The 26,824-nt window shown below is 36.2% G+C and overlaps 1 protein-coding gene across 1 annotated transcript in view; it reads right to left on the bottom strand.

Moving 5' to 3' along the window:
- Positions 1-22,808: 22,808 nt before the first annotated feature.
- The window catches only part of arap2 (ArfGAP with RhoGAP domain, ankyrin repeat and PH domain 2), a 119,108-nt gene continuing 115,092 nt past the window's right edge, over positions 22,809-26,824 (bottom strand). The window contains exon 34 of the mRNA XM_066719982.1: positions 22,809-26,682. Within this exon, the coding sequence (XP_066576079.1) occupies positions 26,341-26,682 (342 nt within the window). The 3' untranslated portion in view covers positions 22,809-26,340. The remainder of the gene's footprint in view (positions 26,683-26,824) is intronic.

Raw genomic sequence — 26,824 nt, 5'->3', positions numbered from 1 at the left:
TCCAATTCAAATCAAACTTCAAGAAAAGAAGGTAAGTGTACTTAAATCATGCTAAAACTTGGGCTCAGCTGACAATGTTCACTACCAAACCACCCAATCCAAGGCAGCAACAATTGCTTAACTTTGCATCAGAAATGTAATTTAGAACTAAACGAGAGAAACCATTTGATGAGGGTGAGCTTTAAAAGAAGCTTTTCTTGAAGACTCAAAAAAAAAAGGAAATCATGACTGCTATCTGCAATTTACTACATGCTCTCACCAAGTACACTGGAACTTCAATAAACTGACTGACTGACAGCCAAGCCTCACAATATATACATTAGAGCCTGTAGGCCCTACATTGTAGGTAGATTGCAAAGCTTTGGGTAAGAAGAAGGTTGAGAATGCATACTTTAGGGTGTCAAAAAGGAATCCTAAAATAAGCAAATGTAAAAATAATGATTTGTGAATTGTGCACTAGTAATACAAATAAATACATTTAAAAACATTTGTTTTGTTTTCATAATGAATACACTCTTTTCAGAAGGCTTCTAATTGTATACATTAATCACAGAAACTACAGTAATTACTAAAAGCTGATTTTTATCTATTTGGTATTTTTTGTTAGAGATAATGCGGCGTATGCAAGAAATAAGTTCAGAGTTTGTGTCAACATAACCTATTTTTCCATATAGTAATAATAATAATAATAATAATAATAATAATAATGTGCAAATTACAACAAACTTGAAGAATTAGTACGCTGCTTTCACTTGTATGCATTTAGCCTAATAAATAATGCATAATCATTTCAACTTGTGTTGCTTAAGTAATCCCAGAGATTGCTTGTTCCTCCATGATATACCAATTTTAAGTTGCTGCACAGCTTACATTACGCTTCTGTGCATTTAGCAAAACATTCCAAACAGCATGTTTGTTGAAACATTTGTTTTGTTTTACGTTTCTATTATATTGCACAACACTTAGCTGTAAAGATCGTGGATATGAAACAATGAAGCAGAATAAAACATGGAATGGGGATACTACTCTTTTAGAAGTAATTATCAGTGTAACCATATTTTAAAAATACATTGTTTAAATTGAATCTGGTCCAAGACCTGCTATCACGAGTGCAATTGAGGGGATTTTTATGACGGTTTTGAACTTTTTTTATATCCCACAACTTTTATTTAAGAAATGGGCAGTATACAAATCAAATGTTTTAATTTAGAGAGTATATGAGAGACATCTGAAGTGTGGTTTAGTGTTGTAACACTTGCAGGGATTTGCAAGGAGAAGATCCACCTCATCTTTGCGGGTGCAACAGCAAATGATTTTATTGATTATTACTACAGCTCACACGGAGACTCAGAGACTGAACCCACTCAAACACTGACTCGTTCTTCTGCCCCCTTCACCTTTTATGCCTCCCCCTACTCTCCTCCCCACCGCACTACCTTTGACCCATTAACCCTTTATCTGGTGCGGTGGCACGCTATAGTATTCAAACATTGTCAATTTCTATTAAAGAGATACGTGAGGCACGTGATATTTCCTCCCAAAAAAAAAAAAACTGAAAAAAATGGAAATCCACGGATGAGCGGAAAATTGTCATCCCTGCAAATATTATCATGGGCCACTTTGTCACTAAGCCAACTATGTTATAAGTAGATTGTTTAGTAATATCAACTGTTAACTATTAAATAGTTTCAAAACTTTTTGGAGATGGCAGTTGTAGACTTGTAAACAATACTATTTTGTATGCAATGAATATCAGAATGAAAGTTTTAACTGCGTTATATCTGAATTCACATTGTATCAGTTTGAATTATAGTGAATGGTAGAGGTGTACTACTACTACTACTACTAAATAATAATAATAATAATAATAATAATAATAATAATAATAATAATAATAATAATAATAATAATAATGCCTACTTGTGAAGAAATTGAGTTTTTGTTTCCCCTAGCCTCCTGAAGAAAAAAATATTATTTTTCAGTGTTAGGAAACATTTGTTGTGTTACAACAATCAGAATGCTATATATAAATCAGAAAAATGAATGAATACCCTTTACATACACAAACATTTGACTTAAATTAGTAGAAATAATGGGAGAGAATGCTGTGAGAATAACACATCCTAATTTGCCCTCTTGAGAAACTCAGAGAATACATTTCTTCTCAAAAGCCCTTTTTGAACATTTGCAAAGTGACATGTCTGAAGCATAAAAATAATGACAGAATACCCAGCCAAAAGTAAATACTTATAAACAAGGATAACGAGCAAAGAATGTAATTGGCAGAGGCCATGTGATATGACCATAAACAAAAACTTGGGCTCTATATTCCTAACTTCGGCATCTACAGCATTACGGTGCACTGTAAAAGGTGGTGATTCAGTGAACTAATTTATAAGTATTGTGAAAACTCCTGCAAAGAAAACAAACAAACAGCAAAAAAGCATTACAGAATAATAACCTTGGCCCCCAGTCATAAATGTGCTACAAACGAGAAAACAAAATGAAAAGGGGAGGTATATTTTCTAAGCACAATGGCATCCTAGGTCATATACAACAACACAATCTGTTACCATGGAAGACACACTGAGTAGCCCACCGCTTGTCAGATTTGAGATTTTTTAAATGTTAACCTCTTTTTTACTTAGTTATTTTTATTTGCCTGTGCATTTGTTTTATTTCACCCCCAGTTTTCTGCAGCTTTTTATCATTTGTTTTCTGAGCAAGTATGTATTTATTTGTCTGTGAGCCACAAGGGATGTAAAAGGGGTGTATTTTATTATGCCAAGGTAAAAGGCCATTTAATGAGCCACCAAAGGACAATGTTACCTCCCTCACAATATGCTCTGACAAGGAGTCAGATGCATTATCCATCCAAATGCATTAGAGACATTAATCAATTCTCAAAAGAGAATCCACGATTCACTTTGTGTGTACAGATCTTCTAGGAATGGCAATTTGTGCTCGTACTGAAGCTTTTAGTTCTCTATAATATTACTTGAAATGACTCAAGAGTGTAAATTCAAATATTACCATTGTTAATGACAATACATATTATTTTTCTGAACCTTTCAACCACTGTGAAATCTTATTTATCAAGCTGCCTTTTTTCTTTTAGCTTGTGATTAGTAGCTATTGTTGCACTGCAGCTAATCGCAAATCTCACAAACCAGTGAGTGTCATTAAAATTGCACACTGTTTGTTATGCTGTAAATTAATGTTTGCATATCTATTGAATGAATGAAAATAAATTATCCTCTGTAATAATCTGCAAATTATAGGGCTGTGAAAGATACAGCAAAATCAACAAAGGCAAATGAATAATTCAAGGAGTGGATGTGCAATATGGAAAACAACTGTTTTTTTTTATTATTTATTTAATGCAGCTCATGTGTTATTTCTCATAAATGAAGGATCCTGTAAAAATATTTCACCAAAATATATGCAAGGCATACCGCTCTTGGAAGTCAGTGATTTTAGATCCTCAGAAACAGATTAAATTCAAAATCAATTATATCTATTAGCCATTGAGTAGTATACAGCCTGCATATAAAAACAAAGCACTATGTCAGCTGGTGTTCCTGGTGTATAAAATGTAATGAACCGAAGCTCCCCACATTTCCAAACAAAGGAAATACACTTATATACTGACTGATGCATGAGATATGTAGTTATGCAAATACTTTAATTGTGTTCTTTAGCAAAAGTAAATATCACTGTTTTCAGTGTTACATTAGGATCCTTGTTTAATAATATTTTATTAATATGTTTATTTCTCTTGCAACAGACTTTCATTTGTTCTCAATAACATGCATGACACATTGGGGGGACGTGTCCTACGTGGCTACTAATGTTAATCTAATACATATTTCAGCATTTCTGAAATGACTACATAAACCCAGACTCTTCTCAGTAATCATGTGGCCTCTCTACAACAATTTAACGGTTTTAATACAGAAATTCAAGAGGAACAAACTAAAAACACCACTGGCCACCATATCTCTTTTCTTGGGAGTTTCCATTTTTCCAAAAACATAGTTTTGTTAAAAAAGAAAATATTACAAATATTGAAAAATACTGCATATGTAATTACCCGATCAGGATATTATTGTACATGTTTTTAAGCCATTTATTTAAAAAAGTGAAGTTAGGTAATTTCATATTATTATACAGTATGAAAGATTAGCAACTAAGGGTGGAAAAATGTCTAAATACCCAGTTAGGCTTACTTTACATACTGATATAAATGATTCCCATGTAATCCCAAAAGTAATGTTTTAAGTCAATAATTTATGTTAAATGTAATCCGATTTCAGAAATGAACATTACATAGTCATACAAATTACAGTAATTCTATTGCTTTGTTATCTCCCAGCACTGTTTGTGGTTGTGTAGGCCTAAAGTATTTATAACCGACTCAGACCTACTGCTTATTGGAAAGTAACTTCTTGGTTTGCCCTTTTCAGCTATGAAAGAGCTTCTGTAATTCCTTTTATAACACACCGCAATTAAAAAGTGAGGTATTTACAATAATTTATTTCAAATTAATATTCAAGGAAGCATTAAATATTTACTGAATAATATCTTCTAATTAAAAACAGATACATTATTAATGAGATTTCAATATTATCTGCAATGGATAATAACTCTTTGTAATTGTTCTGCCTTGTCTGTTTTCTAAAATGCTTTAGCCTTGAGCTTGTTTAAACAAATTCCCTTATAAAACTCATTCAATAATAAGTATATAAGAATTCACGTTGCCGCTTTAGTCTGCAAATATTTAAGTATTTTGAAGCTAAACATTATTTAAAATGTAATTCATGTTTATTTATAGAGTGTTAGAGCATTATAGAGCATTATTTTGCCTTTGGGGTTTCTAGAATGAACTTTCAAAAATAAATACATTAAAACATATCAATCGAAGTTTGATTAAAAAGGGTAACATCTACACATGGGCCATTTTGAAGGAGAGAGAGCACGTTAATCTGAATTCATTTTCAGCATTTACCGCTTACATAGGTAAAGTATCACATGTCTAGATCATTAAATCAATGCTATTTGCACCTAAATTGAATTGGTTTCAGTCTGATACAGGAGACACCTTAACATTCACAATAAACAGAACTTTTTCTCTTAGGATAAAGATAATTATGCTGAAAGCATATAGGAAAGGTGTTGTTGTTTTTTCTAAGGCTTGTTATTTGGAATTGGATGAGGTTGTGCAACCAATATTGCAAATATGTATATTTTTCCCTGAGGCATCTTTTATTCATCTCTGTGGAATTGCAGGATCATTATCTTTAACTGGATTTACATTCTTCATACATTTATCATTAATTTCACTACTACAGTAGTTAATATATATATATATATATATATATATATATATATATATATATAAGGTAATAAATTGAAGAATTAAATCAATTAAATTAAATAATTTGAAATGAAATCATCTACAATAAAATGTTGACTCATGCTAACTTATGTGAAGCTAAAAATGCTGATTATATGAAAGAAATGTTGATCCATTTATTTGGAGCTGCAGGAAGTTATAAAGTAGTCAGTAACCATATTGTAACGAGACCAACACGTGAACACATACCCCACATGACCGCCCTAATCCCAGATCGCTATAATATTATAAACATGAGTACCTATTTAACATTTATTTCTCAGTGCATAGGCTAATCTGTGTTCGTTGTCCTATTCAGGTCCACTAATTATTAATAAGTATGTATTAGATGTATGATTGTATTGTTTTAAACACTACTACTAGAAATAATACTAACATCATCATAGTTCTCTTCATGATAAATCATAAAATAGTAAATAATGAAAAATATAATTTTAATAGATAATTATAGTAGAATTCTACTATCGGAATTATCCTCCAACGGTCAGAAGAAAATTATTTATAAATAATAAAATACAGAAATGCATTCCATACTCTCACATGATGAATAAATTAGCATTGTTATTTAATTTTTGAATGAATATAATACTAATGATAACATATATATATATATATATATATAAATATCCTATCATATCGCCCCAAACCATGTTTCAAAGCCATTTACGTACTTTTACACACCATTTTCAACTGTTACACAGCAAGGAGAAAGCACTACAGTCTTTTGTCTTCTGTGTATTAACTGCCTTCCTCGCCACATTTTTTTTTTTCCTATTAATCATGATATTTTTTTCACTGTGTCTTCAGAACTGCAAGCTCTCAGGGGGCGACTCCTACCTGTTAACCACACTGCTTGATCATTGAACCTCTCCATTAGTGTTTCTGACCTACTGTCCTGACTGTCACTGCTGAAGCCCACATGAACAATCACAGTTCATCCTGCTGGAGCTACGCCATTAGTGATGTGGTCTACAGGGGTCATCAATTCTCTGACAGAGGCGTACAGGACACAGGCAAGTTCTCTTTGTATGTCCCTTTAGAACATCCTTCTGTCAGCTGGAACAGTCACTGTTCTACATCTGAATCCTCCCACTAATCATGAAAGCAGGCTGACTGACCTACACTGTTTCCACACATTTAACCACAGTTACAATTCTCTCAATTTCTTAAAATCATATTGTAAGTATACAATTAATTTGTGTAGATAACAATGATGAAGAATGTTTTTTTTACACCATACAGTGTCTGAAATCCATTTACAATTATAGATTTCAGACAAGTTTCTGTAATTCGTCTCCTCAAAAAACCTACCCTTAACCCTACTACTCCTCAGAATTACCAATCTGTATTCCTTCTTTCTCTCCTCAATGCATTTCTATGGCATCATTTACTGCTTGATCCTCTGCAATCCGACTTCTGCGCGGCTCATTGCAGTCACTGACTCCCTCAACTCTGCATTGTCCCGTCCTCCTTGATCTCTCTGCAGCCTTTGACACCATCGATCACTCCATCCTCCTCTCCTCCTTTGCCAAACTTGGAATCTCTGGAAGTGCTCACGCTTGGTTCTCCTCCTACCTTAACCACCAGACCTACCAAGTGACATGGTGCAGATCTTCATCCACACAACCTCTCCTCACAGGTGTGCCCCAAGGCAACATCCTGCCCCCCCCCCTTGGTCTCTCTCTACACGAGCTCTCTGGGCTCTCTTCTCCTACCATTTCTACGCAGATGATGCCCAGATCTTCCTGTCTTTTCCATCTTCTAATCCTCTCATCCCCTCTTGCATCTCTTCCTGTCTGCTATTTCCTCTTGGATACACTCACATCACTTCAAGTCCAAACTCTCTAAATCTGATTTCCTCTCCTTTCCCTTCTCCTCCTCTCCATCTCAATTCTCTTGGAATCTATTATTTTTTATTTATTTCTTGGCAGACGCCCTTATCCAGGGCCACAGTCTCTACCACACTCTCACCCTCTTCTTCCGCTAAGATATTAGGAGTCACCCTTGATCCTGCTCTATCCTAATCTCAGCATATTTCCAAGCTGACACGCACCTGCCAATTCTTCCTGAGCAACATACGCAGAATTTGCCCCTTCCTCACTGATTACTCGACCTTCGTTCTCTCCTGCCTGGATTACTGCTACTACTTCCTGGCTGGTTTGCCTGCAACTACTACCCGCCCACTCCAGCTACACTGAATTTTGTACCGAATTGTATCACTGCCCTTTTGTAATGCTTGTGTACACTGTAAGTCGCACTGGATAAAGGTGTATAATAATAAACTAAAGGCACATATTCTCAGCAAAAAAAGAAACATCCCTTTTTCAGGACACTATATTTTAAAGATAATTTTGTAAAAATCCAAATAACTTTACAGATCTTTATTGTAAAGGGTTTAAACAATGTTTTCCATGCTTGTTCAATGAACCATAAACAATTAATGAACATGCACCTGTGGAACAGTCGTTCACTAACAGCTTACAGACGGTAGGCAATTAAGTTCACAGTTATAAAAACTTAGGACACTAAAGAGACCTTTCTACTGACTCTGAAAACACCAAAAGAAAGATGCCCAGGGTCCCTGCTCATCTGCGTGAATGTGCCTTAGGCATGCTGCAAGGAGGCATGAGGACTGCAGATGTGGCCAGGGCAATAAATTGCAATGTCCGTACTGTGAGACGACTAAGACAGTGCTACAGGGAGACAGGAAGGACAGCTGATCGTCCTCGCAGTGGCAGACCACGTGTAACAACACCTGCACAGGATCGGTACATCCAAATATCACACCTGCAGGACAGGTACAGGATGACAACAACAACTGCCAGAGTTACACCAGGAATGCACAATCCCTCCATCAGTGCTCAGACTGTCTGCAATTGGCTGAGAGAGGCTGGACTGAGGGCCTCTCTCCTGTTATAAGGCAGGTCCTTACCAGACATCACCGGGAACAACGTCTGGATGTGATTTCCTGCAAGACAGGAATGTCAGTGTTCTGCCATGGCCAGCGAAGAGCCTGGAACCTGTTGAATTGGAGGGTGAGGGCTAGGGCCATTCCCCCCAGAAATGTCCGGGAACTTGCAGGTGCCTTGGTGGAAGAGTGGGGTAACATCTCACAGCAAGAACTGGCAAATCTGGTGCACTCCATGAGGAGGAGATGCACTGCAGGACTTAATGCAGCTGGTGGCCACACCAGATACTGACTGTGACTTTTAATTTTGACCCCCCCTTTGTTCAGGGACACATTATTCCATCTCTGTTAGTCACATGTCTGTGAAACTGGTTCAGTTTATGTCTTAGTTGTTGAATATTTTTATGTTCATACAAATATTTACACATGTTAAGTTTGCTGAAAATAAAAGCAGTTGAAAGTAAGGACGTTTCTTTTTTTGCTGAGTTTATTTTATTTTAAATGGTGCATGATTAAAAAAAGAGAGATAATAACCTATAAGAGCATTTGAATGCATCTACCTTTGAATGCATGTTTGTCTGTGAGTGCATCAAGGTGCTATTAATATCTTTGGTCATTATGTTAGTGATTTATTCATATTTCTTATAAAAACTGCTGTCATAACTTCTATAGTATTGAGAAGGCATTTTTTACACTTCAGAAAACAATTAAAATGTCCCATATGTATCCCACATAGCATGCAATTACTTAGACAATAGTTTTGACCTTTGTTTATCTTCTGTTTGCAGACTGAACAAATGTGGATGAATGGACTATGCATGTATCATTACATAATTCATTTATTTTGAGTCATCATGAGAGTTAAGCAGAGGAAATGATCAACTATAAGGGAATATAAATGATGCAACACAATACCAACTTGTGATAGAACATTCACAACTGTATTGTGATCAATATCATTTACATCAGGATAGAATATGTCTTTACTAACAATAGTTTTTACATATTTAAAATCACTTTTCTAATAGGTATATAGTTTATTTATTGTTATTATTAGTATAAGTATTATTATTAATGTATTGTCAATCTGTAACCACTTACTATGATTCCTCCCATGGGGAAACCCACTAGGACCATTTCTGCATTCTGTTACTTTTAAATTAAGAAAAAATATGATTAATAATTGTGCATAAAAAAAACAAATCTTAATCAAAACTGTTGTATCTGTAGAATGTCTCTTGAGAGCTAAAACATATCTTTAAAAGCATTTTTTTCTAAAGTACTTAATTAAAAAGTTCTTCAATTTCAGTTTTATTAATAACAGAGCAGGTCTTTTCCAGGCAAGGAACTTAATGGAACATCGAAAATTAGTCTCCCCACTGCATTAGAATTGCTATAGCTTTTAATTAGATGAAGCATGACTTGTTTAAATGTATATTTTATTAGAGTGTCAAAATATAATTATGAAGTAAATATTACAAGATACATTACCATGAAGACACTTTTTCTCTCATCCTCCTTGTCAGAATCCTTTTTTCAACAGATAACATTACAAAATATTAGTGGGCTGTATTAGTTTTATTAAATAATTAGATTATTGTAGAATTAATTTGTATTGAAAAAAAATGATGAAAGGCGATTAAAGGAAATCTGTAGCACAGAGATTGATTTAATTATCTATATGCAAACTATATATATATATATATATATAGAGAGAGAGAGAGAGAGAGAGAGAGAGAGAGAGATAGATAGAGAGAGATTAGTACTGTTTGCAAACCTTAACAAAACATTATTTTATAATAAAATAGAAGCATGTTAAAAATATTATGTTACAATATTTCCGTCAAGGCAATTAAAACAGTTATCACTATTTACAGCTATGAAGAAGTTTCTCATGTTGAATTATCAGATTTCTTAAGATGGTAATGGAATATGTGTGCAAAGTGTTTTACTAAAATATACATCTGCATTTTAACACACTTATGGAATAAGTGGATAATTTGATGTTTATGCATTTATACCTTTTCTGTGAATAGTTTATGAAGGAAACTAAAAACCTCTATACTTGGAAAACTGTATTTTTAGATGAATGGATTACTACTGGATGTTTGAACAATGTTTATTTATAAGACTTAAGCATCCTACATCTGGACAAATATTCATTATTTATTTTTTGATCTATAAGCAGACGCCCTTGAAGAACTGCTTGTCCATCTCTGTGTGTCTGTGAACAAGGTCACTGTCTCACTGTCTCACTGTGCTATACTTCAACCCTGACATCCAGAAGAACAGAGCCTGATAAAAAACATTTTTCACCAGCAATGTGGGCTTGATACATTATACCAGACCCCCTTTTCCCTCTGAGACCCCACATAGCACATTTGCAACATGCATTTTATCCCCCCCAAGCCCAACCTCATATGATTGAAATGAAAAGCAGTTTTGTGTCCTAAGGCCTGTTGTTGTTGCCTTGCCACATTTGGTATGGACACCTATTATATATATATTAGGTATTTCCCATCACATGGTAAGAAAATTTTTCCTGATCACTCAAAACTAATTTATTCTAAAGGTTTGGCTTCAAAGTGTGCAATTCCAGGTAAGGAGAAATACAAAACAAATACAGGTGTCTGTAGAAGTCCTGTGTTTAGGAATCATTTTCAAAATGGTTGCAAAATTACATGGCTGCAGTAATTTCAGTTGGTTTCTATGAATATATTGCCATGTGTTATATAGTTATTGTCAGGTGATATATAGTTATTGATAGGTGAGTTTTGGTTATTGACTTTGGCTATATAGTTGATGATAGGTGCTATATAGCTTCTTAGGAAAGAAAAAAGGCAGTGTACTCTGAAGAAAAATGCTTTCTTCGCTTGTAAATCACATTGTAAATTCTACCCATATAGCATGATTGCAGAACTTGAGCATTCAATACTTTAATAACAATCTGTATGCATGCATTGTTTCATATTTACAGGTGGGATTTGTTGCTGAAATAGTTGGAAAGGCAGCAGAGATACTATGAATGTTACATTTTTTAACAGTTTAATCTAAAGTTTTACCTCCTTGTTAAGGAGAAATATCTAAGTATTTAAAATATCTAAGTATTTAATATTTATATAGCTATTTTTGTTAGTAACTGTTAAGCAAGTAATTTTATTGAAATGATTTGTAGAGTTTTCATCTCAGAATATGATTGTTTGTATTGCCTTTCATGCCCGTTGCTGTTTATATGCTACATTTCCAAAACCTAAACCTGTGCTGGAAAATTAAGCATTTCCTCATTTAGATTTTTACAATGAATACATTTATATTGTAATATTTTTACAGTATTTCAGGCAGAAACCGAACTTCCACTCATCACGGGACAGACATGAGGGCCTGTTATCTTTCTCTCCTGTCTGGTTTGCTCTAAGACCATTCTTGAGGTTGCCTCTTCTGTGCAGCTGCTCATAATAAATTCCTTTCGATTGACCATGCATCTCTGTCTGGATGATTTTCTGTCGAATCTAGTGTGACTTACAGTTTACACAAGCAGCATTTTACAACATTACAAAAGTGCAATATTACAATCAATACAAAATACAATAAGTATACACCCCAGTACAATGAGGTAACAAGTGGAGATATGATACAGTAAAGTCCTAGAGGAGTAGGGTGGCATAGCAGACGTTGCAGTAAAACGATAGGCTGCGAATGCAACCCCTGTTATCAGAACAAGAAAGCACTGCCAGACGGCGCGGCGGGAAGGGGGCTAGAGATGGCTCAGAAGATGGGGGGTGGCTTGTGGGCGTCGCTCCACCACACTTCCCTGTAGCTCATGCGCTTGCACAAGGGCTGTGGGGGGAACAGCTGCCATGGCAGACACAGGTGGAGAAGCGGGCGCGGGAGGCGTGGCTCTCTACGATGCTGTGTGTCTGGAAGAGGAGAAGGAGGGGCTCGGGGGGAGATGGAGGTCCAGAGCCACCGAGCCTCTACCGTCACTCACCGGAGTGGGAGATCACTGGGCGTGGCAGCGATTGGGGAGGTGCCTGGTGGGAGACTGGGGCTCCGGGCATGCTGTCGCGGACCCAGAAGTCGCGGTCAAATCATGCCTGCTGTTGATGACAGACAGACGGGCAAGGTGTGTTGGCTGCAAGTGGCGCAATGGTGGGGGCAAGAGGAGCTCATCGCACAACAACTGAAACGCTGCCGCGACAATTGGAGCGCTATCAGTGCGTCTCCACCAGGCAATGTTTATGGACACAGGGGGCACTGCAACACCAACCACACGCAACCTTGCTGTTGCCGGACAGAACACCAGGTGTAGGAAACAAGTACCGCGTAGGATTCCGGGGACACCGGGGGGCCGAGGGTAGTAGGCCACCAGCCGAAACGGGGCCTAGAACCGAGGCCACACCCACAGACGGTGGAGCGCAGCAGAGTTGGATCCCAGCAAGCTGAAAGAATGAGATCTCCTACAGCCACAGCAGCGGGCTGTAGTGCAGGTGCGATCTCTTACAACACACCGAAGCTTAGGCTGGTTGGCCAGGCCTCAGATTTTACTGCCGCTACTAGCAGTAGAAAAAGCCCTTGGACCAAAAACCAACACAGCAAACAATTGGATAATATATGGCACTATATTAACATGATTATTATTTTTAAAATGCTCTATTTGTGAACCAAAACTGAAACCGAAAGTGCAGCCGGAGCTCTGGTGCTCAGACGGACAGGATCAAAATTAGCTATAAATATAACTAATAAGACACAACAGAGAGAGATGTAGCGAAACGGTGGTGAATAAGCATAAGGAAGCTTAGTTAAATAAAGTGCATAATAGCAAGGAGAGTAATCTGCAGTTTTACAGATACAAGGATCAGTAATCACCAGAAAGTGGTTAGGGACTGTGTGGTCCTGACCTCAATGGGAAGGTTGTTCTACCAGTTAGGGGGCAAGGTTGGAAAAGGAGCAGGCTCTGGAGGAAGGGAAGCGCAGAGGGGGCAAAGTGAGTCTTCTGACACAGGAGGGAGTGTAAGGAGAGATGAGAGATTGTAGGTAGCTAGATGCAATCTGGTCTAGACAACGGTATGTAAGAGTCAATCTCTTGAAATGAATACAAGCTGAGATCGGGAGCCAGGGAAGGGAGTGGAGTATTGGAGTGGCACATGCAAATCGTGGAACAAGCAGCAGCCCTTTTCTCTTATGCGTAAAACTTTATAAACTAATGCCAAATATATTATGCATGGGAAGACCACCCTTATACAGGCTATAGGTTGAATATACATTACTTTGTAGTGAGTATGAGCGAGGTTAATATTTAATCCATAATACGCTATGCCTAGCACCCCTCTGATGATTCTGCCATCATCTACAGTTATTCCCCAGAAAGATATTAAAGAAGGAAAAAAAATAGACATGAATTTTAAGATCAATGTACAAAAGCAAGAACAGAATAAATGTACGTGTGAATTAAACAAATAAGTTAAATTATAAAATACGTAAAAACAGAACTGAAACCAACAATGACACAACTATAAAACTATATAAAATAACATTCACTATTAACATATTTTCTCTCTGTGTACGGACAATAGGTAAAAGTTATTTTGTATGGATGTTAGGATGTATGCGATCTTTCGTTGCTATTGTCGTTTTATTTATAAAAAGATTTGTTACGTGCACTGTATACCTTTATTGCGGTTACTGTAAGCAATAAGCAGTTGTTTCCACTGGACACAAAGAGCCATGGAGGCATACGAATAAACCAGCCCATAAAACAGCCTTTTATGATGAACAGGCTTTATTTACATTTTGCCATAACCATGACAGGCTTTAGACAACTTCGAAGTTGTGAATATTTTTCTATTTAATCAGGCCCCTAGTCAGAACCTGAGTTTAGTGAGGTTCTCTAACAATAATAAATATATTAGGACAGGGCCTACATCACTAAATTACTACATTTGTCCCTCAGTTTTCATACAACCTAACAACTAAGAAATAAATGTATTGACAAATTAAAAGCTGAACAAAAAATACTTTAAAATAAAAATAAATAATTTAAATTAAGATGTAATATACATATGCAAATGCGTATTCCGGTTTCCTGGAGATAAGCTAAACAAGTCTAATTTGTACTGCCAGAATGAGCATATCAGCTACTAAACTGCTTTTGTGTTCTGATTTGAGGATGCAATGAATAGAATACCCTCTGCAGTTATGCACATTACATTAATTATGAAGGAAAATTCTAAATGATTTATTCTGCATACAGCACCACTGTTAATAAGTAGTGGAAAGTCATCTCTTATAATAATATTACTAGTGTGCAAATGTATAGTATCAGTGACACACAAATATGATACTGCCTATTTTCCAAGCTTTTGCCTAATTCTCAGTCAGTCCTTTTAAAACATGCTAGGGCTATTAGAAGGTGTATTTTGTATGGATTAAGGATTGAAGGATTTATCGTATTGCAGGCTGGCTCTTATGAGGGTTTGAAAGCACAATGGACCATTACAGGAAAAGTGTTTTCTTTGGGTCTAAGTCTTTTCATCACACACACTTCATCACGGGGTACAGTTCATCACCAGCGTCAGTTCAAAACCGATTTGCATATTCATTAGCACTTTGCTTATTCAGTTACAAACTACACACATGCACGGTCTCTTTTAATTTAGATCAAATACGATTCCAAAACAGACTTTTTTCAAATCCAACATTGACGGCAGTTTTGGTCTGTTTTTCAACTGTTTATTTTCACCCACCCCTTAGTTCTAATGTTCTTCAGCACTTTAATTTCTCACCTTTTTATCGATTAATGCATCACTCAGTGTGCAGTCAGTGTGAAGCAGGCTGTTTACTATGATCTAATATTCCAGTAATACATATTGGGGGGAATACTTACATATGAACCAGCATGTACACCAATCAGCCATAACATTATGACCACTGACAGGTGAATTGAATAACACTGATAATCTCATTATCATGGCACCTGTCAGTGGGTGGGATATATTAGGCAGCAAGTGAACATTTTGTCCTCAAAGTTGATGTTACTGTAGCTCAAATTGCTGAAAAAGTTAATGCTGGTTCTGATGGTGTCGCAGTTTGTTGCATATGGGGCTGTGTTGGTACCCTTCCACAAAAAAAGAAGAGTGCACAATTTCCTCTGAAATACCTTGAAACTGACAAAAGTAATTGGCATCCACCATTGTTTATTCCATATTTAATAGAAATCAGGCTTTGTTTTTGATTTTGTTTTTCAACATAATATTGTAAATAATAAATCAAATGAAAATGGCATGGACAAACATGATGGGACCCTCAACCTAACATTTCGTTGCACAACCTTTAGAGTCAATCACTGCAATCAAATGTTTTCTGTCGCTCTCAATGAGACTTCTGCACCTGTTAACAGGTAGTTTGGCCCACCCTTCCTGAGCAAACTGCTCCAGCTATCTCAGGTTTGATGGGTGCCTTCTCCAGACTGCAAGTTTCAGCTCTTTCCATAGATGTTCGATAAGATTCAGATCAGGACTCATAGAAGGCCACTTCAGAAGAGTCCAATGTTCTGTTCTTATCCATACTTGGGTGCTTTTAGCTGTGTGTTTTGGGTCATTATCCTGTTGGAGGACCCATGACCTGCGACTGAGACAGAGCTGTCTGACACTTGGCAGTACGTTTTGTTCCAGAATGCCTTGATAGTCTTGAGATGTGATTGTGACTGCACAGATTCAAGGCACCCTGTGCCAGGCGCAGCAAAGCAGCCCCAAAACATAACCGAGCCTCCTCCATGTTTCACTGTAGGTATGGTGTTAATTTCTTTGAAAGCTTCATTTTTTTGTCTGTGAACACAGAGATGAAAGGACATTCTCCCAGAAGGATTGTGGCTTGTCAATATGCATTTTGGCTTTTTGGAGGCCACTTTTGCTCAAAAAGCGATGAAAGGTGCGATCAGAAACTGACATACCTTCACCTTGGAGTTCAGCTTGTATCTCTTTGGCAGTTATCCTTGGTTCTTTTTCTGCCATTCACACTATCCTTCTGTTCAATCTGGGGTTGATTTTCCTCTTGAGGCCGCACCCAGGGAGGTTGGCTACAGTTCCATGGACCTTGAACTTCTTAATAATATTTGCAACTGTTGTAACAGGAACATCAAGCTGCTTAGAGATGGTCTTGTAGCCTTTACCTTTACCATGGTTGTCTATTATTTTCTTTCTGGTCATCTCAAACAACTATCTCCTTTGCTTTCTCTGGTCCATGTTTAGTGTGGTGCACACAATGATAACAAACGGCACAGTGACTACTTTCCAATAGGCTTAAATAGGCTGAATGACTGATTACAAGATTGGAGACACTGTGATACTAATTAAAGAAACTAATTAGTTTGGAATATCATTATAATCCAATTATTTATGTGTCCAGGCCATTTTAGAATATCTGTGTAGAATGAGCAATAATTAATCTATTTTCACAGCTTCTTTGCTTTATTCTATGACACACCAAAGGCATGCAAGTATACATGATGCAATAGCTTTTAATGTAATCACTTTTCAGGAGGAATGAAGCATTATTTCAATGAGCTGTAAGGGTACCAAAAAATTTGAGCACATCTGTATGTAAGCAGACATAATATAGACAAAATATTGAAATGGCTCCGTCTATTACAAACTGAGTATCAATGCAGAAAACACGCTTTTCAACACCACAGTGTCCTATACTTCTACAAAACGATTCGAATTCATGATCAAACAGCTGACTGATCAAGGCATTGATCCAGAGACCTGGGTTTGCTACGTTATCAAGACTGAATTCCAAAGGAAAGTTAGAAACTTTCTGAGCTGATCAGCACAGGCTGAAGAAATCAGGTGCAAATCTGCTAATACAATTAATAATAATAATAATAATAATAATAATAATAATAATAATAATAATAATAATAATAATAATAATAATATGTGAATGATGTGGAAAATCATGTGTTTCAGGAATCAACATGATTATAACTATTTCACAATGACTAATGTTATTACAAAACCCAGATTGTATATATTATATTCAGTAGGCTATACCAGATAAACTGCACGTCTGGTGGTTGGAGGAGAATTTATTTATAACTTATTCATTTTCAGGTGTTTACAGCTGAAACGCTCTATATGTATTTAATTCAAATATTTATTAACATATAATAACAGATATGAGGGAGAAAATCACATATGCAGAGATATTTACTTTTAAATTGCAAAAGCTGCACAGCGGCTATGAAGGTTCTAGTGTTAAACTGTTTTAAATATTATTGTCTGCTCCTATTATCTGACCTATTTATTCATTTAATTCTATTTTGTGAATAAACTGCTCTTTTGGGCATCTTTTTGAATTACACTTCAATATTCTTACTTTAACCGAAGGGGACCTGTGTGGGGTGGTTTCAGTATTGTTAAATGCTCTATTTCACTTATATCCAACATTGTATTCATCTATGTAGTTATTGATTTTGTTGTTCCCATATATACAACAAAATAAATAAATACATAGATTAATAAAAAATGAAATAAATCAAAATGTATATATTTTCTATGTATTTTTTATTTATTCATTCATGCAGGCCTATGTATTTTGTTATTTACTTATGTATTTATGATTTCACAAATTACCCTCTGTATTTATTTACCAAATTGAATATGAACTTTGAAAAACCGACTACAGCTGCCGGTCTAAAAGTCTGTTTTAGAATTGTAGGACATTAACGAATATTAGATCAAAATCAAAAGAGACAGACCATTTTGCTGATGAATATGCAAAATGATGATGAAATGTGCGTAATGAAAAGTGCTTGACGAAAAAACACGCTCCCGTTTTCTTTGGTAGAAACTGCCTTGTCCTTTGAGCATTTTGGAGTTCTCTTAGTATTATAAATAGCTGAAGATACATATATACAGTGAGGGAAAAAAGTATTTGATCCCCTGCTGATTTTGTATGTTTGCCCACTGACAAAGAAATGATCAGTCTATAATTTTAATGGTAGGTGTATTTTAACAGTGAGAGACAGAATAAAAACAAAAAAATCCAGAAAAACGTATTTCAAAAAAGTTATAAATTGATTTGCATGTCAATAAGGGAAATAAGTATTTGATCCCCTATCAATCAGCAAGATTTCTGGCTCCCAGGTGTCTTTTATACAGGTAATGAGCTGAGATTAGGAGCACTCTCTTAAAGGGACTGCTCCTAATCTCAGCTCGTTACCTGTATAAAAGACACCTGTCCACAGATACAATCAATCAATCAGATTCCAAACTCTCCACCATGGCCAAGACCAAAGAGCTGTCCAAGGATGTCAGGGACAAGATTGTAGACCTACACAAGGCTGGAATGGGCTACAAGACCATCGCCAAGCAGCTTGGTGAGAAGGTGACAACAGTTGGTGCGATTATTCGCGAATGGAAGAAACACAAAATAACTGTCAGTCTCCCTCGGTCTGGGGCTCCATGCAAGATCTCACTTTGTGGAGTTTCAATGATCATGAGAACGGTGAGGAATCAGCCCAGAACTACATGGGAGGATCTTGTTAATGATCTCAAGGCAGCTGGGACCATAGTCACCAAGAAAACAATTGGTAACACACTACGCCGTGAAGGACTGAAAGCGCCCGCAAGGTCCCCCTGCTCAAGAAAGCACATGTCCATCTGAAGTTTGCCAATGAACATCTGAATGATTCAGAGGAGAACTGGGTGAAAGTGTTGTCGTCAGATGAGACCAAAATCAAGCTCTTTGGCATCAACTCAACTCGCCGTGTTTGGAGGAGGAGGAATGACCCCAAGAACACCATCCCCACCGTCAAACATGGAGGTGGAAACATTATGCTTTGGGGTTTTTTTCTGCTAAGGGGACAGGACAACTGCACCGCATCAAAGGGATGATGGACGGGGCCATGTACCGTCAAATCTTGGGTGAGAACCTCCTTCCCTCAGCCAGGGCATTGAAAATGGGTTGTGGATGGGTATTCCAGCATGACAATGACCCAAAACACACAGCCAAGGCAACAAAGGAGTGGCTCAAGAAGAAGCACATTAAGGTCCTGGAGTGGCCTAGCCAGTCTCCAGACCTTAATCCCATAGAAAATCTGTGGAGGGAGCTGAAGGTTCAAGTTGCCAAACGTTAGCCTCGAAACCTTAATGACTTGGAGAGGATCTGCAAAGAGGAGTGGGACAAAATCCCTCCTGAGATGTGTGCAAACCTGGTGGCCAACTACAAGAAACGTCTGACCTCTGTGATTGCCAACAAGGGTTTTGCCACCAAGTACTAAGTCGAAGGGGTCAAATACTTATTTCCCTCATTAACATGCAAATCAATTTATAATTTTTTTGAAATGCGTTTTTCTGGATTTTTTTATTGTTATTCTGTCTCTCACTGTTAAAATACACCTACCATTAAAATTATAGACTGATCATTTCTTTGTCAGTGGGCAAACGTACAAAATCAGCAGGGGATCAAATACTTTTTCCCCTCACTGTATATACACTCACCTAATGGATTATTAGGAACACCATACTATTACTGTGTTTGACCCCCTTTCACCTTCAGAACTGCCTTAATTCTACGTGGCATTGATTCAACAAGGTGCTGAAAGCATTCTTTAGAAATGTTGGCCCATATTCATAGGATAGCATCTTGCAGTTGATGGAGATTTGTGGGATGCACATCCAGGGCACGAAGCTCCCGTTCCACCACATCCCAAAGATACTCTATTGGGTTGAGATCTGGTGACTGTGGGGGCCAGTTTAGTACAGTGAACTCATTGTCATATTCAAGAAACCAATTTGAAATGATTCGACCTTTGTGACATGGTACATTATCCTGCTGGAAGTAGCCATCAGAGGATGGGTACATGGTGGTCATAAAGGGATGGACATGGTCAGAAACAATGCTCAGGTAGGCCGTGGCATTTAAACGATGCCCAATTGGCACTAAGGGGCCTAAAGTGTGCCAAGAAAACATCCCCCACACCATTACACCACCACCACCAGCCTGCACAGTGGTAACAAGGCATGATGGATCCATGTTCTCATTCTGTTTACGCCAAATTCTGACTCTACCATCTGAATGTCTCAACAGAAATCGAGACTCATCAGACCAGGCAACATTTTTCCAGTCTTCAACTGTCCAATTTTGGTGAGCTTGTGCAAATTGTAGCCTCTTTTTCCTATTTGTAGTGGAGATGAGTGGTACCCGGTGGGGTCTTCTGCTGTTGTAGCCCATCTGCCTCAAGGTTGTACGTGTTGTGGCTTCACAAATGCTTTGCTGCATACCTCGGTTGTAACGAGTGGTTATTTCAGTCAAAGTTGCTCTTCTATCAGCTTGAATCAGTCGGCCCATTCTCCTCTGACCTCTAGCATCAACAAGGCATTTTCGCCCACAGGACTGCCGCATACTGGATGTTTTTCCCTTTTCACACCATTCTTTGTAAACCCTAGAAATGGTTGTGCGTGAAAATCCCAGTAACTGAGCAGATTGTGAAATACTCAGACCGGCCCGTCTGGCACCAACAACCATGCCACGCTCAAAATTGCTTAAATCACCGTTCTTTCCCATTCAGACATTCAGTTTGGAGTTCAGGAGATTGTCTTGACCAGGACCACACCCCTAAATGCATTGAAGCAACTGCCATGTGATTGGTTGGTTAGATAATTGCATTAATGAGAAATTGAACAGGTGTTCCTAATAATCCTTTAGGTGAGTGTATATATATATATATATATATATATATATATAGGGGGGTGTATTTTGATAGAGCATTTTAGCTCTGAGCTGAACTCTGATCTAAAGAAGACCTCTCCAACAAAGTTATCAGATTTCCTGAGCTCATATTGAGTCTTAAGAAACTTGACCCTTGGAACCAAACAGGGCCCTGCTTTCCTCAAAGACTTTGTCTTCAAGTAACTACGGTGGAAACCCTGCTTACAAAGAAGATTTTGTGCACAACCTTGGAGCCTTCAAACCAGTGGAAAATCTGTTTGGAAAAGACTCTACATTCGCGAAACCCCAACTTCCAGGTGCATCGACTGAGTGGAAGTTCTTGGACAAAGCCGAACCGGACTGCCTTTGTTCCAAACCACACGGACCTCGTGCCGTGTGCTGTTATCTGAGCCCGAAGACAGAGAGGCCTCTCTGCGACGAAGTTCAGATAAGTTAACAGTTTGGAGTTTATTATTCATGACATTTGAGAAATCAATTAGAAATGTTATTCTGTGATTCATAACACTAGAATGTGTAATATCATTTAGTTTTCTTAAATATAAATGTGTGTTGCATTAAACTGTTTTGTTTGACAATTTTAGAAATAAAATCTGTCAACGCCGAGAAATATCTTCTCATTTCTGTTGAACTGTTTAGTCTGAAATTGACACACGTTAATAGACACTAGATTATAGGTGGCCCTGCCTATCCTTAATCATTGAACCGTAATCAATTAGGGAGAATTGTGGTAACAAGAAATTATAGGATGTTTCTCGGCACCCAAATGCAAATGAGACTGATATATATAATGAGAAGTTATCTGACATAAATATTTATCTGCATTAGTTATTTAATGTCCGACTAACAATACTAGAGAGACTCACCTTCGTCTTACTAACCGGTATTGTAGTCAATGCGTTGGTAATTTTGTGTGATGTTTTGTGTGTCATCATATGCGATTCCATGTTCTTTGATTTGGTCACGGAAGTGATTTGTCTTTGATTTGTTGATCTTTAGTGAATTTTAATTAGTTTTTCCCTTTTTGTATAACTAGTGTGGTGCTACATTTTATCTTTGTTTTTAATAAATTTGTGAATTTATATCTTTGGAATTGGTGTCTGCGTCCAATTATTGCATAAATTGAGTTCTACAAGATTCTAGGATTCGTGATAAGGTGATACTATAAATTCACTTCTTTGAACTGAAATTTATAAGTGTACCTTGCGCTCCATATATGTAATTATTTAGTTTTCTATAATTACCATGTTACATAGGATCTGCTATAAATTTCCTGCTGTTACTCATCAACAAATTCATGAATAGAAATAGTAAAACAAAAAAGTTAATACTGTATTACACACAATGATATTGCATAAATGCGCAAACCCTTGCTGTGTAAATATGTTGCTAATTAAAAAGATGCTTGATAAGTGACCTTTTGTAATTTACATCATCCCATGTACTTGTTCAGTAATGACTAAGCCTTTTGTTAAAAAAGTAAAGTCTGTAATTATACAGGTACTTTAGGCAAAATGCTAAACAAACACAACTTTACTTCTTTGCATATTCACAGATGACATTGGAGATATATATTAGAAATGTGCATTCTTGTGCATTTTATTTTTTGAACCAATTAAAATTAACAAATATAAAGTTCCAAATGTATTAATAAAATAATCCCAATTAGGTTTTCAGGTGAATTTCACACAAGGCAAGGCTTTAGTTTATTTTTTATTGTTTAAATAAAGCAAATCTGGAAATGAAACTAGTCACTGCCTGGAAAAAAGCATAATTTATTTACATTACATGTCACATTTTACATTTAAATTGATCTCGTACGGATTAAGACATTTTACAAAAGACATAAGTGCATAATTATAATATAAAAAAGACTAACAAGAAGACAAGCAGCTGCTAAGTGAGGCATTATAAAATAAAATGTTAACATAAATATTTCATGGAACAGCTGCATGAGTTGCCTGTTTGTGCCTTTTCAGTACCAGGCTCTTGATACATTATTCAGATTGTTTTGAGAATCTGAAATTGCAGGTTATTTTTATATACTACAAAAATAAATTATTCTCAATGTAATCTGTTTAAAATATACAAATATTCCTTCAAGGTGCTCTTAGAAATGCACTATTAATATCAAATAGCCCAAACAAATTGAAATACCAGAAATGCAAAACACAATACTGATATGTGAAGAGCATACAGATGTAAAAATATGCTTCAGGGTTTTTTTAGGAGAATTGAGTTAAACTGATTTAAAACTCCTATCAGATTCAGAGTGTTTTTCCATTGCATATTCAGCATTAAATATTATGAATTAGTGTAAAAGATATGTTGAAATCAAACATTTTAATTGAATGACAATTTACAAACACTTGAAAATCTCCACAGTCAAAAGGGTTTGATGCAGTGCACACATATAATATATTTTGTTCATGATGAAATTAAAGCACATCTGGCACCACATCTATAAATGTAAGGCCAACTGATTTCCTGAATTCAAAATAATTCCAAAATGCCATGTAAACTGGAGCTGGAAACGTACTTGGATCTCATGAGATTTCCCCAGTCAAGATCCCATGTATCTGCAGACACCATTACATAAATATGCCCCCCTGTGTATTACTATCAATTCAGCACATTGTTTTAATATGGCTTGCTTTCCTAAATCAGAGCTGCACCGCGACCCATTTCCCGAAACATGGCCAAGAAATCACGAAAAAACAATTGTCATGACTTTTACATGCCAATATTAAAGACTATTCTTTAATTCTTATTTGTACAGACATGTTAGCCTCTCTAAACTCTAGTATCAGACTTTACACACAAACATACATTAAGAGCATTCTATACTATTAATTCATGAAAAACTACAGAGAAGTGACACTTGGTATTGACCTTATTATGTTTGTATAAAAGATAATCCACCCCTCAAAAAATGTACATCTAAATGTTATATGTTTGTATTTATAAGTTTGAAACCCCAAACTAGGAAAAGTCATATAATTATAGGTAATTAAAAAAGAAAGCAGCCATTTAGGTTACATCATAGGGGTTACATTTATGATTAGAAAAAAGTTGCATCTTACTAAAAATGCAGCTGCACCTGAGTACAGTTCTGTAGTTTTCTATTAGCTGCACACATTGGCCTGGATGTAATCAAATGTTATATATAAACACCAACAGAAAACTAAAAAAGCCGATACTTGAAAATGAATTTATTTTCGGGTAAAGGGCAGAATCATCAAGTGATTTACAATATGCACACTGGTTGAGATTGTCATAGGGTTTGTATGCACAAAACAACATTTGCACACCAGTTAGAATTGAATAATGATGATGTTCATAGAAAAGTATCTTATTAAAATACTAAATGAAACATCTATGCATATGGAATATATATTATTGCATTATCTGCTAAAAAGATAATCATATCATGATTATATGATTATCTTTTTTGTTGATTCTATCCTCTCCAGTTTCTTTACAAATACATATTAATGACTATTCTATATTTACAAATATATAGGTTATGTTTTTGAAGATTGGTTCACAGGTGATGGATTGCATTGGGACTGCATGGCTTTTGAGTTCATTGGGTGGTTAATAACTGCATTTGACTATTTAAAAAACTGACAGAATGAGGTTTTTCAAGTAATAATACAACATATGCATACCAATATTATATGAATTTCATAACAAGCACATATAAAACATTTACAACATAAAACACATGCAAGATGTTACCTTACCAAAAAATAACATTGATAGAAATGGATACATTGTTACTTATTCATAAAATTGTTAAAACAATGAATACGTTTTAAACCTTTGTACACTGTGAGGATGCTATATGGTACATATAAGTATTTTGTATATTGTTAAGAGTGTGGATTTTAATGGCAGTATCATAACATTCTGGTAGTTATGTTATCGATTAATGCTAAGTGCTAAACAATGCTAAGTGTAAATGACATAGTGATTCATAGAAAGACCATGGGCAGGATTAAATCAAAAATATTTGCAAGGTGCAAACGCGAAAAGTTGCGGAAATCAGAACTTTGACCCACCCGCTAATAGGAAACTACAAACCTGTACATCACAGTGGTTACATTCATGACTAGAAGAAAGTGGCATCTTACTAAAAATGAAGCCGCAACTGAGTACAGTTCTGTAGTTTTCTATTAGCGGGTGGGTCAAAATTTTGATTTAATCCAGCCCTTAATACCACGATAATTTAGCAGCGTGATTTCCATTCGCAGACATGCCGCTAATGCTTCTGTGAGCGACTTGCAAGCACGAACATTTTTTATTTAATCCTGCCCCATGTCTCCTATCTGTTTGTGACTGTGTTTTTTTAACTTGAGCATTATACTGGAAATAATCCAAATTAAACCAAAACATCCATTCCTTTACTAACCTGCAGTAACAGATTGGATTTGATTTCAGTAAAAAACAACAAAAAAAAAAAACATAGTTCTTTCTTTAATACTTTTAGATATATTAAATTAAATAAGCTTAAAATAGAAAAGTAGAGCGACTTATAATTGTTCCAATATATCACATTATTTTAACATACAATTACCCATTTACACAGCTGGGTTTTTACTGCAGCAACAGGTAAAGTGCCTTGCTCAAGGGTACAGCAGCACTGTCCGCCCACGTGGGATTGAACCCACGACTCCCACTCCAGAGTGCAGAGCCCTAAACGCTCCTCCCATCCATCATTATCATTATGTTAATACAAATTCAATACTGGAGATTCCCATACACGTATCTTCAGCCTTGAGAACCAGACTGTGTATCAAAGTAATGGGTTGTTTCTCTTTTCCTCTGGAAATATTGCTAGCTATTGTTTATAAAGCACCTGTCCTTCCATATAAGAGTTATACAATGTAATGTTCTGCTAAAAATAATGTAAATTGAGAATATTCTTAAAGAGAGAATAAATGGATAATGGCAGTGTCCTCAAACAACACAAAAGCACATGACCATGCTTATGAAGATAACAAACCTAAACAATGTCTCAGATAGTGTAAATGCTAATTTTGTCCTATTGCATTTAACCTACAATTGTATAAAAGTTGTATTTGTTCACTATATCTCAGTAAACTTGATAATACAGTGGAAGCGAATGATAAACTGAGTTTAACAACCTCCATTATGATTCCTTTCCAGAAGATAACATTGATTGTAAGAAAAACGGAATACTGCTTGCATGTGTCCACACATACATACACACACGTGTGCGTGTGTTTGTGTGTGTGATTAAAAAAATATTCCTTTTTCAGATCTATGCCTCTTTTAAGGTTCTGTTGCTTTTACTCAGCACCGCATTAAGTTCTTGTAAAAGATTTGGAGGCATCTGTGCTTCACATCCAAACATGGCTTTTCTTGGTAAAGCCTTGGGGTGTCTTTTATCACTTGATTGGCTGTGCTTGGAATCACAATGGGAAGGATCAGAATGCGCTTGGTATGCTGTTCCCCTTTTCTGTTTCACATTGAAAATAGATGCTTCTTTGTGTTTTAAGCAGTCAGCCACCAAAGCTTTTTTTTGTTGTACTCTGCTATTAGCATTTCTTTCACATTTCTTCACTTCAGTGGGAGCATTTAAGTCATTTGATTTCCTGTCAATCTGTAAAAAAGCATTGAAATTATAATTTTTCTAACGAGTCAGTTTGACATTATAGAATTATGCTGTAGACTTTAATATCAAACAGTTATGTTTCCCTTTCTTTCTAAAGTGAGTGGTTCAAATGTCTTTGAATGCATGTGTT

This window comes from Amia ocellicauda, chromosome 13 (genome assembly GCF_036373705.1).
Source record: "Amia ocellicauda isolate fAmiCal2 chromosome 13, fAmiCal2.hap1, whole genome shotgun sequence".
Taxonomy (NCBI): Eukaryota; Metazoa; Chordata; class Actinopteri; order Amiiformes; family Amiidae; genus Amia; species Amia ocellicauda.
The sequence above is the reverse complement of the archived record's forward strand: the minus strand, read 5'-3'. Positions and strand labels throughout refer to the sequence as shown.